The sequence below is a fragment of the Polypterus senegalus genome, chromosome 3 (genome assembly GCF_016835505.1).
Source record: "Polypterus senegalus isolate Bchr_013 chromosome 3, ASM1683550v1, whole genome shotgun sequence".
NCBI classification, from domain to species: Eukaryota; Metazoa; Chordata; class Cladistia; order Polypteriformes; family Polypteridae; genus Polypterus; species Polypterus senegalus.
Genome location: NC_053156.1, coordinates 62,119,508 through 62,131,909, shown reverse-complemented (window position 1 = coordinate 62,131,909; position 12,402 = coordinate 62,119,508). Strand labels below are relative to the sequence as shown.

At 39.1% G+C, this 12,402-nt stretch overlaps 1 protein-coding gene across 1 annotated transcript in view; it reads left to right on the top strand.

The window, feature by feature from the left end:
• The window catches only part of elapor1 (endosome-lysosome associated apoptosis and autophagy regulator 1), a 110,833-nt gene that overhangs the window by 95,774 nt on the left and 2,657 nt on the right, over window positions 1–12,402 (top strand). The window contains exons 20-21 of the mRNA XM_039747304.1: window positions 4,192–4,370; window positions 9,615–9,780. Coding sequence (XP_039603238.1) covers window positions 4,192–4,370; window positions 9,615–9,780 — 345 coding nt within the window. The remainder of the gene's footprint in view (window positions 1–4,191; window positions 4,371–9,614; window positions 9,781–12,402) is intronic.

The window sequence follows — 12,402 nt, the reverse complement described above, 5'->3', positions numbered from 1 at the left end:
ACAGGTTCACGAGGGGTCTGCTGGAGCCAATCCCAGCCAGCACAGGGCACAAGGCAGGAACAAATCCTGGGCAGGGCGTCCGCCCACTGCAGGGTGCACACACACACACACCAAGCACACACTAGGGACAATTTAGAATCGCCAATGCACCTAACCTGCATGTCTTTGGACTGTGGGAGGAAACCAGAGCACCCAGGGAGAACATACTATAATAATGAATTGGTTAATTACTTACATAGTAGCTTACAGTTTTAAACAGTCCTTAACAATTATAAAAATCCCTAAAATTCAAAACTGCTTTTTTTTATATTTTCTTTGAGATCTTAAAAACATTTTTTTTTTCAAAATCCATTGTTTTAACTAATTCATTCTCCCCTGGTAAGGTTGCTGTGAATTAAATGAATCACGTGGACGTACTGATATTATTAGTGCCTACAACAGGACATTTCCCTATTTCTAAAAGTACACTTTTATAAAATAGTTATTCTAAATAAGGAAGTCCGAGGTTTTGAGGTAAGGATGTTCTACTCACTAATCATGGCACAGAAGAGTGGTGACGTGTTGCATCTTGATTAGCACATGTAAGTAAAAAATGTTTTCCCTGTGCGGAGTCTGTATGTTCTCACTGTGTACCTGTGGGTTTCGAATGGGTGCTCTGGTGTCCTCCCACAGTCTAAAGACATGCAGGTAGGTGGACTGGCATTGCTAAATTGGTCCTAGTGAGTGAGTGTGTGTGTTTACCCTGGCACCCTGATGCTTGATGGGATAGGCTCCAGCTGTCCCTGAAGTGGGTTGGATGGAGATATATATGCACACACACACAATAAAAATGCACAACTGACTACTACATTGTATGACAGAGTTTTTTCTATTACGTTCACGTATTATTGACATTAGTACTGATATAATGCGACTATGCAAATTTACCCACCGTTATTGGCCATAGGGAACACCTCCAAAACAAGAAATATGCTGCTGCCAGACATGAGAATAAGTAAATCCTCACCTCGAACCTAGCTTGGCATGATTGGCAGCTATTCTAAATCGTGCTTCTGACTTGTGGCTGTCTTTCCATGATCCCTTTTCCTACACTTGAAGCATCGGTGCTCCTCACCCTCCTCTCCTGCCAATGGAAATGCTTTGACCCTCGCAACACTCTCATTTAAATAATCTGGACAATGAAAGCTGTGGAACAGACAGGATGCTTTGAAATGGTTCACTTGCAACTATGTGTTTCCCCATGTATTAACATTGTAACTTGCAAAAAAAAGGATGAAACAGAAATCCAAAATCTATAAAATAAGGATGGAAAAAAATAAAGAACAAACTGCATGAAACAGAAATAGTACTAAAACAAAAGCAGAACTGCAAGCTTGCACCTGAAGAAAAAAAAGAAGCAAAGAAGAGCACAGAAAGCACCTCTGTGAAGCTGAGGATTTGGAAGATCATTCATAATGGGCTTGCACAGGCAGTCACACATCACTTCTATGGGGGAAAAAGTATAAAAGGGTTAACAGGAGTCAAACAGTTGTATTTACGGGTAATCTTAAGTGTTTGTAAGCCAGAGTTGGCATTGTTTAAATAAATGCCCACCCCCAGGTTTTGCCACTCTAGATGACTGCCTAGTATGCCTAAATGGTAGAGCCAGCCCTGATAATTTAATTTGAGTTATTCAAGTACATTCATTTTAGACATACCGTCATATAATGATGGACCGACATCCCGCCCAGGGCTGGTTGAGATCTTCTATACAGTGCCTAAAAAGAATACTAACCCTTTGGAAGTTTTCACATTTCATTGCTGAACGGCATTAAATCACAATGGATTTAATGTGGCTTTTTTGATACTGATCACTCTTCATTGTCAATGTGAAAACAGATATCTGCTAAATCCATATATATTCATGTCACATACTGCAAGTGTTTAATAACGGTACTGCATTATGGGTGTCATTCATTTGGGAGTATTCAGGCTTAGACTGCTAAACTATAGTAGCCAAAAAAATGCTACGACAATGCAGCATTGCAGCACATACTTAAAGATTTTATTTTTTAGTAATGGTCCTGGGAAAATCCTTCAGCAACTGGTTTGCTAGCCTGCAGTTTCTTAATGAAACATAAGGTCCTGTTTAAAATGAAAATCCTTAAATTACTAAACAGTCTCATTTTTTCATCTATCTGCCCATTATCAGATCTACTTAATTCATTAAAGGGGATGCTGGAAGCCACACCTAGCTAGTTATGTAAACTCCCTTCATTAATCTGCCAATTTAAAAGCACAGTTCTGTGAAAAAAATATTTGCTTCCTTTCTAATATTCTCACTTTTTCTCATAGTGAATGGCTTAAGATCTTTAGGCAAAAAGTAGTTTTAAATAAATTGAACCAGAGTAAACACATAACACCATTTTTAAATAGTTTAACATTGTGACCACTATGGGGAGTTGTAACACCCCAAACCTCAGACACAAGTCCTGTTACAATAAAAGGCTTACTTTTACAAATACCTTACAAAAAGGCTTCTTTAAGTAAACATAATTACAATTCCAATGCAGTATAATTCTTCTCCTTCTCTTTTCCTCTCTCCTTACACTCCTTCAGGCAAGCTTTATCCTTTTTCCACCCAACTCCAGCTCCTCTACTTGAAGGCTGTGGATTTGTTTTTCAGGCAATCATCTTCCGTCCTGGTTGGGATGCCTGTCCTTCCTCTCAGGCACTTACAATACAGTATATTTAAGTAATAAAGCTATCTAACAACCATATTGTCGTCTTAATTACTCATTCAAACTAACCAAAGTTAATCGAACTCAGCCTGAACATAGCCAGACCTGATTGCCGCCAGTCCTATTGAATATAAACCATGAGAGTGAAACAGTCAACCCAAGGGTGGAAGAGAAATTCCAGAAAAGAAAAGGGAAATGTTACTGAAAATTACTAATCAGGGAATGGCTCTGGGATTCACTGCACCTCAGTTGGAGCTGTTATAATAAAATGGAGAGCATTTTGAACAGTGATAAATTTTCCAGGGTAAGGCCGGCCTGCTAATATTACACTAAAGATATAATGAAGACTCATTCAAGAAGTCACTGAGGATTCCAGAGGAACATCCTATGAACTACTGGTCTCTGTAGCCTTAGCTTAAGCTAATTATCATGACTCATAGATAAGAAAAAGACTGAATAAAAAGGGGGTTCATGGGAGATTAGCAAGGCAGAAAGAAGCGTCTGCTATCCAAAAGCAAAATCAATGCTTATCTTGTGTTTGCAAAGAAACACTTGGATGATCCCCAAACGTTTTAGAATGATGTTCTATAGACAGATGAATTAAATGATTTAAGGCTAATACAGTGTTGGATAGCAGGAACATCATACCTACAATATGCCATGGGATTGGTAATGTAGTGGTGCAGGGATACTTTACTGTCTTAGCACTCACTGTTATTGAATAAACCATGAATTCTGCATTCTTAAGGTGTGCATCCAGTCATTTCTCCATGATGTGGGTGATGGAGCAGAGTAGTGAACTAAAACACAGAAGCAAGCCTACAGCTGTATAGCTCAGTAGAAACAACATTAAAGTTTTGCAGTGGCATAGTAAAGGTCCTTTTTAGAATCCAAAAGAGATTTTGTGTCAAGACCCGAAACAAGCATTTCATGCTTGCAAACTGTTATATCTGAACTGGAAGAAGAACAACAATTAAAAATGGGTAAAATGCTTAATGGCGATGAGAAAGACTGATATATAATTAATGCTGCTGATAAAAGATGCTGTCAGCAATTATTGAAACTGTGGGGGTAACTACTTTTTCACACGAGTGATGTGAGTGTTGCATAAATTTGTTCCTTGAATGAATAAAGTAACGATTAATAAGTTTATTATGTGTTCTGTAATAGTGCATTTTGTTTAAAGGTCTGACATGCATTGTAAAATATGCAAAACCATATATTAGGATGGGGCAAATACTTTTTCACAGCATTATATATGTGGTTTGCTTCTTTGTTATAGCTGCCAGTAATGTACAGGATCCTACGTTATTTAATTTACTTCCCAGTTAAGAGTCTATAGGTTTGGGATCAAAATCAGCAAATGTTTAAACAACAAGATCATTGGGGTTTTCCAGATGTACACACAATGTCAATAAAACTTGCAATGTGGACAATATTGTAATTGTTTTTTTTTTTGTTATTTTAATAGAAAACAACTTACATGTGGAGGACACCCCGACTCTGTGCTGCAGGTGTGGAATTACCAATGGAGAAGGTGAGGGCATGCAAATCCATGAGCTTCTGGATTAAACTGGGATTGTCCACAGGCACACTGATGGCTGTTCTTCTAGTGGCAGTAATATGCTACTTTTGGAAAAAAACACAAAAGTGAGTACCCAGTCCAAGTGTTTGAAATAATATTTAAAAAATAACAACATCTGCATAGCTTGACATTCCAGGGGAACTTTAAAATAGAGTGACTGCTCCTCTGGTGAGGCATGCACCATGCATAGTCAACTTGGAGGAGACCCACAGGCACACACCAGGTCACTCTAGGATGTCCTTTAAACTTCACCCATGCATCACTTCAAAACCAAGTCATTAAGGGTTAGGGGTCTCCCATAAATTTCCAGAGTTACAAAATAGGCCCTAGTGGCCTCTTCTGATCTCCAACTTTCTCTCAAATGCCATAACACAGGCCAGCTACTATCTACAGTATGTTTGGTAACATGATTCCTTTTATACCATTCTGGACATCCAACTGCAAACCAGGAAGAATTGAACTGACTTCCCACAACTCACCTGCAGTATGTGCTCTCACTCTCTGTGGGGGATGTGATGCCCTTGGCATTGCTGGGGCTGCTGCCACTAGTTGCTGAGGGGGCCATTCATTTTATTTCCAGAAATTCTCAATGATCAGTATATTTTTTTTCTACCCTCAGCAACACTTAATTATCTGAAGGTTATACCACCTACTGTCTGCCCACACCAGGCTGCTTTCCCCTTGTCATTGTAGGTTGCCCTGTCCCTGTTTCCACAGACCCTTTTGACCTTCTTTCTTCTCCTGTTGCACCATTGCCCGAGACATTCCCTTGACAGCCAGACAGTCCTTTAGATGGGCAACGCGGAGCCCTCATGTCTATGAGCAGCATCTCCTGCATTGACGTGCACTGGCTAAAGAGACTATAGAAACTATGATTATGTGAGTCAGGACTATACATTCAAAACGCTCTTTTAAAAGCTGTTTCAACTTTCATACTATTAGTCATGTGAGCATGTTTTTTCACATTCTTAGACTTTACTTTCTTCTTTTACACAATTAAAATTCACTTACTAAAGAACCAGCTCATGTCTCTGTGAAGCATGTCAAACTGGCCCAAGTCATCTATTGTGTTTTAACTGGTGACCTCAAGGCTCATGAATAGGCGATGGCTACCAATGAAAATGTTGTTTCATGTGACTTGCCCATTTTACTGTTTTTGAGTATCATGTTAGAAAATTGCTTGATCTAAAAACTTAAACATATTAAGTAAAGCAAATAAAAAATGTGGTGTTGTTAATTTCATTGCTTCCTTTGAAATGTGGTGTTTAATGTTAAGTCTGAACAACTTGCAAACAAAATGGTTTAAATATTTGAAATTTTTATTCATTGGAAAGAATGCTTGTAAAAGATTGTTACCACATTGTTTTTGTACGTGTGATAAGTTGCTTTTTCTTCAGTTGTACATGACTGGTAAGTAAAGCCACAAGCAGTCACTGAGTGAGGGACAGATCAGTAAGAAAATGGTAGATAGTCTTTTAAGTTATTGTGCCAGTTTTATTAGTCACCTTCTGATAATCCTGGTGTCAGCAGTGTCAGTGTGCCACCTTCCAGCAATTTCTTTAAATTCGTCAAACTAAGAGGTGCACTAATACATTTCTTAAAGACCTTACCATGACTAGTAGTTACAACAGTTGTTTGCACTGACCTACTACAGAAATAGGTACAATTGCTTATTTTATTAATCTCCACTGTGGCATCAAGCGCATGGTACTGTAGGCCATTTTTGCCTAGGCCCCCAACAGAATACAAAGCCTTCTGGACAGCTGAAATAACAGACTTCGGACATATGTCTGCGCTGCTCTGAGGGTGACCAGAGCTTGGATGGTCATCTGTCCTGTTTATTTATTTATTATTCTTTTTTAAACTTTGCCTGCATTGAGGGAGCAGCTTAATATATGGTGTCTGGTGAGGATGATCCATGATATGTCCAGTTGCAGCCTGCTTATGACCCTCAACCATACTTCTGGTGACATTCAAGGCATTATGGATTGGACAAAAAGTGTGACATTTGTCTAGCTGTGACCTAACTTTTCAATGAAGCCTTTTTTAAAAGTGACCTGCTCAGGCATTGCTCCTCAAGAACCTCATTGGGTAAAAGTTCACCTTTTGAGCTTTTGTGTATTTGGTGAATTGAAGCTTGGACTGCTTATTGGGGGGCTAAAACAACTTGACAACTTTGCGAGGAACACACACAAGTCAAAACTATAGTTTATTCATTGCAGAAAATGTTTCCCTTTTCCATTGGTTGTTTATATATAAAAGGTGGGAAGGACATGCTAAAAAGATATTAAAAGAATACTCCACAAAAATGTTATTTCTATACATTCCTTACCCCATGTAGCTTGTAGTGGTGGCTGAGAAAAAAATGTAAATCTCATGTTTTTGTGAAGAAAGCAGGTACTGTTATAGAATGGGAGCCAATAATGACCAACACTGGACAACGTTAAATAATGTGAAAAACATCCATGGATAAAGAAAAAAATCTTGTGTTACTTGTGTTTTTGCCAAAATACTGTTACTTTCTTTTGGAATAAAGTGCAAAAGTCATATAAACAGGAAACTAAGGCATCATGACTTTTAGAATTGAAGACCCATCTCTCCCCCTCACTTATTGGTCAAGAGTCCTGTCTTCAATTCAAAAAGTCATGAAACAGTTTCTACTTATTCCATTAGTAACTAAATAAAAATATTGTAGCAGAAAAGCATGCATTTTGCATATTTTGAGCATATAAATGGTGTCAGGGATGCCAGGGGCAACGACCCGGCCGGGACGCCTTGAGGGACCGGAGGAGGGTCTACGTGCGCCCTGGATCACGTGGGGGCTGCCATCCTGGTTGCTTTGGGGGCGTTCCCGTTCCTTGGGAGCCCTGGACCTCAGCACTTCCGTCACACCAAGAAGTGCTGGGGGGAAGAAGAGCAGGGACACCCGGAGTGCTTCCGGGGATGCAGCTGGCACTTCCGCCACACAGGGGCGTGTCGGTGGGTGATTGCCGGAACCCACCTGGAGCACATCCGGGTGATTATAAAAGGGGCCGCCTCCCTTCATTCAGAGCTGGAGTCGGGTGCGGAGAGGACTGAGCTTGCTGGAGGAGGCAAGGAGGCGGCCTGAAGGTGAAGAAGGCATTGTTGTGGCCAGGACTTTTGGGGGTTTGTGGTGCACTTTTGTATATATGATTGTAAATAAACGTGTTGCGGGTGACATGAACGTGTCTGCCTGTCTGTGTCCGGGCCAGCTTCCACAATGGATAACTGACACATGAATTATACAACATTTCTTTTCTTTTATTACTTGGAGGTTTTCATACCATTTGCCATTGTACAGTGTTGGTCACTTTTAGGTCCCATTTTATCAGTAATTTTGTCATGTCCTTTCTTCACTAAAACACAAGCTAAACATGTTTCCTTGGCCATCATTACTAACTACATGGGGTATGTAATGATCATTTTTGAGTGGAGTATTTCTTTAATAAAATGCCCAATCAGTTTAAGATCCTTTCCTCACAGTACATGCAACATTAAGGGACACTATCAGCTCTAAAGACCAACATTTTTTCACAAACAAAGCATAAACACCACAGCCTACTGAGAATAAACACATTAAAAAAAACTGTCAAACTTGCAATTTCTTTATTGCCATTTACTGATGAAAACTGATTTGAAATAACAAAGTGGATTTGTCAGGAGCGTCCTAAAATAGAAAGGTAACAATCAGTCTGTTGTAGCTGAAATTGTTATGCTTTATGATTACTTCTATCATCCTAGGAAACTTTACTTCTGCATTTGTTTACCTAGAGTGCCTTAAACAGTATTTTTTTCGATCTGTGTCATAAAAGCCAAATTAAACCCACTGGGATTCAATGTTACATAACAATAAAATCTTCATATTTCATATTTTTTATAGGCACTGTGAAAAGTGCCAGAAAATGCTAACCTGTAAAGGAGGAGACTCGTCAGGAAGGTTGCCAGATGGCTTTTGGCACCTGTAATCGAATTACAGTCCTCCACAAAACGCATAGGAGAAAATGCACACAACAATAATATCTTGGATTTGTAAGAAATCTGTGGTTTATGGGAGACTAGCATAATAAAAGCTATCATTTCCAAAGTTCATGGCAGGTATCAACTACTTTTGGCCTGGAGACACATTGAAGACATCAAAACAAAGAGTTTGTGAACTTTTCGAGTTCCACAATCCTTACTGATTGTATCAGATTGGAGTTTTTCTTTAAAACAAAGCTTTTGCAAAGCCACATTGAATTTCTCGCCTCAGTACATCTTATTTCTAAAGCAATCCTGAACAAACTTTATAATTTGAATGCATTATCATGCTTTAGTGCTGTTCAAAAGTTCAGTATCTCCATCTGCTTTTATTAAATGGAAACCCATCCCAGATCTACTTTATGGAGGACAAAAAGCTCAAAATGCTTAGATAAAATGAGAGCTGGACTAAATTGCAGACATCTTCTGGGTATTATTATATTTAAACCAGTTTGCGGACCAGTACCATCATCTCTGGGCTGGTTTACCCACTGTGCCCTGCAGTGTCAAAAGACACCCACATGTCATCTGCAGAAACAGGCTACCAGCAACTGCAACAAGCAAATGGTCCACTGTGACTTTTTTGACACTGCTCATCATAATTGTTCATTAAAACAACTATTTTCACAACCAAACTTATCACTGACAAATCATAGCTAGTTCTCATAGTCCTGATCAACAGATGTCTTTAGGCCGGGTTACCCATAAAATGTCAATGAGGAAGTGCAGGTTTGTCCGCAGTAGTAGTACTAGGGTGTTGTACCGTGTTAGCCATTATGAATGTAGAGAAAAGCCAAGCAAAATGACATCTTTTATTGGCTAACTAAAAAGATTACAATATGCAAGCTTACGAGGCAACTCAGGCCACTTCTTCAGGCAAGATGTAATCCAGTAAAGCGGATCGTGACATGTCACCCCAAGTCTGACTTTGGCTTAACTCTATTTACATAGAATTCCAAGCCCTAATCACGCTTGGGGTTAACAACAAGGGGGTTAAGCAGGTTTGATATGGGGACATGTGGTGTGTTTAATAGTGTGATTGGAAGCACTTTTAGCCTGAACGTGACTTTGAGTGAAAAGCTTGGGATGTGGCTGTTTCTGTGACGTCTACACAACAAGTGCTGAATATGACCTGGAGGCCATCAATGCTGCATTCTAGTTGATTAAAATGTTATCTCCTTGTCCATTACTCTGTGTCAGTTTTTTTGCTGGATTTTACCTTCACATTCCTGTGAAACAGGTTCTGACCAATGTCTCTGTCTTCTGCACAGGTTAGAGTATAAATACTCTCGGCTAATGATGAATTCTAACTTGAAGGACTGTGAGCTTCCAGCTGCGGACAGTTGTGCCATAATGGAGGGAGAGGATATTGAAGATGATTTACTATTCTTGACAAAAAAATCTATTTTTGGGAAAATCAAATCTTTTTCTTCCAAGGTAAGGGTGGGTTCGGTAATAAACAAAATTTGTTTGCATTAATGGTTTAAAAAAAATACAAAAATCTAAAATACAACATGGTCCAGTTTTAGTGCAGCTCACTAACTCAGATGTTAGAGCTTCTGCCTCACGTTTGCAGAGTCCTGGGTTCAGTTCTCCACTCAGTCACTATCTCTGTGGAGTTTATACATCTCCACTTGTTCACATCACTGATTTATGTGATTGGTTTGGCTGGTGAGTGTAACTTGTTCCAGGCTGACTTGCTTATGAGCGTACTCTGCGATGAACTGACATCCCATTCATGGATCACCCCTGCTTTGTGTCCAGTGCTGCTAGCTCCACTTTAATAGAATCATGAATGATATACACCACATTGATGTAGTTTTCAGTCATCTGTGAGAAAAGCCAGCTGTAGTTATAGAGTTGATTTTCCCCAAATTTCCATTTCTTGTGTTTTTTTTTGAAGATTATATGTTAAGCATAGCCTCCGGGTGTGGTGGTGTTATTTAGAGTATTTTTCTAAATCGGGAGCGGTGTTTTGGGGTGGAAAGTGGGACGACAGCCCCAGGCCCCCACACCTAAGGGGGTCCCGTCCCACCTTTGAGGTCCGCATGTTCCGTTCGAGCAGAGTTCTATTCTCCAGTTATATTTTGATAAAGCCTGCGTGTTATCTTGCAAAAATTTAGCTGAATACTGTAATGAGAAAATCTGTTTTTTTGTTAACATTATTTTTATTAAATTTGTGCGCAAGTTTATACAGTCCACACATACTGGTAACAGCATTTGACGTGTAGTTGGTCAGCCCTAAGCCCCGCACACCACTAAGGCCACTTCTGTTCTAAATGGTCATGGTTTTAATACTTTGTTCGTTATGACCCTTCTTGCTATCTTAACAACATGTTTTTTGGTCCTTTCCTTACTTATAATAGGTTTTGAAGGTTTTTGAAAACAATGGTGATTAGGGTTTTTTTTAGTTAAAATTCATTACATTTAATTAAAGTATTTTTGTATCTTGATTTGACATCATTTTATTCTTCCTGGGAGCCACCATTTTGTTTATGGTTGCCACAGCATCGCTGAGGCAATGACCCAGGAGTGCACAACTACTGATGCCATCATTGACCAGCTCTGGGCATTTCCCAGCCATCCCAGATTAGATCACTCTTTAACCCTTTCGTCCCTGGCATCCTATTACTAGTATATATATGCAGCAATTTTTGTAAAGCTCAGGTACGTTTGCAGCTGTTGGAACCGGGCGTGCTACCATTAACACAGACTGGAGAGACTGGTATACAGTCTACGAAACACAGACTTTGTGTAACACTTTCAATTTTATTTCCTCAAGAAGATTGAAGTATTTGGCAGCTATTTTATAATAATAGTGTTACTTTTTCATTCAGGTAGAATATCTCACAAAATATTTTTTCCCATAAAAACAGTAAATCCAGGGCTAAAAGGGTTAAAACCTCTAGCTATTTTCTTTATTTCTGAATTCCTTGGTGTTTTGGCTCTGACTTTTGATTTGATTTAGAGTTTTGCTCTGTCGATCTTTGAGCTTTGTATGCATTTTTCTCCCAGTCTTTTTTTTGTCAACTTTTTTGTAGCAGGGAAGTTTAGGATTAAAAACGCCGTTGTGCTTTACCTATACTGCAACCCAGCTGAACTGCTAGGGTTTTTGTCCAGGCATTTAAAAACATTTACTTCCTGCCTTTTCCTTTTGACAAAACACTTAGCAGCCAAGATCAGAGTAAGTAGTCTTGTGTTGCTCTGTTTAGATTAGAACTCTTCACTTGTGATGCTCAATTTTGTTATCTTGTCCTGTTCCTAAACAGTTCCCAGACTGATGTTTACTTGAGTGTACTGTATTTGACTTCTCATGTAAGTCACTTTGGATAAAAGTGTCTGCTAAGTAAATAAAATGTAAGTTAATTTCTCACCCCAGTTTATTTTGCATGTGCAAGTTAAAAGTGAGTCCTTGATTGTGAAGCATATCACTCATACATTTTCCTTAAGCCTTTTTGGGATGAAGATATTGAATTTCCTGAATACCCCTTCATTATGGTGATTAAGATCGATGTGCATCTCGACAGTCTCTTTACGTCCAAGGCAACACTTCAGAGCACAGTTTATTAAACTAAACTAAAATGGTTTGCAGATTGCCACTGTTGGGTCGCTAGTGTTGTCACTCACCACTGTATTTAATGGGAATGGGTTGCCTACGATTTGCAAAGTGTCTCATGATGGTTATTTAAGTAATGGATATTGCTCCGCAATTCCCCAAGAGGTACCAACTGCATCCACCTAAATGCTCCAATGAATATGAGTAGTGATTCTCCAAGGGGGCACCGCCCGCTTTAAATGCCAGCAATGATTCTCCAAAGGGTCATCATGGACTGGGTCTTGAACATTTAATTATATAGCACATTTTCATACAAGCAGTGTAGCTCAAAGTTCTTTACAAAATGAAATAAATAATAAAATATAAACAAATAAGCTTTGGCAATAATATTATACAGTATGCAACAAAGAAGAAGGTATGGTCGAATGGCCAGGAAGACAGAAAAAAAAACTCCAGTTAGGCTGGAGAAAAAAAGCAAAATCTGCAGGGGTTCTAAGACCAAA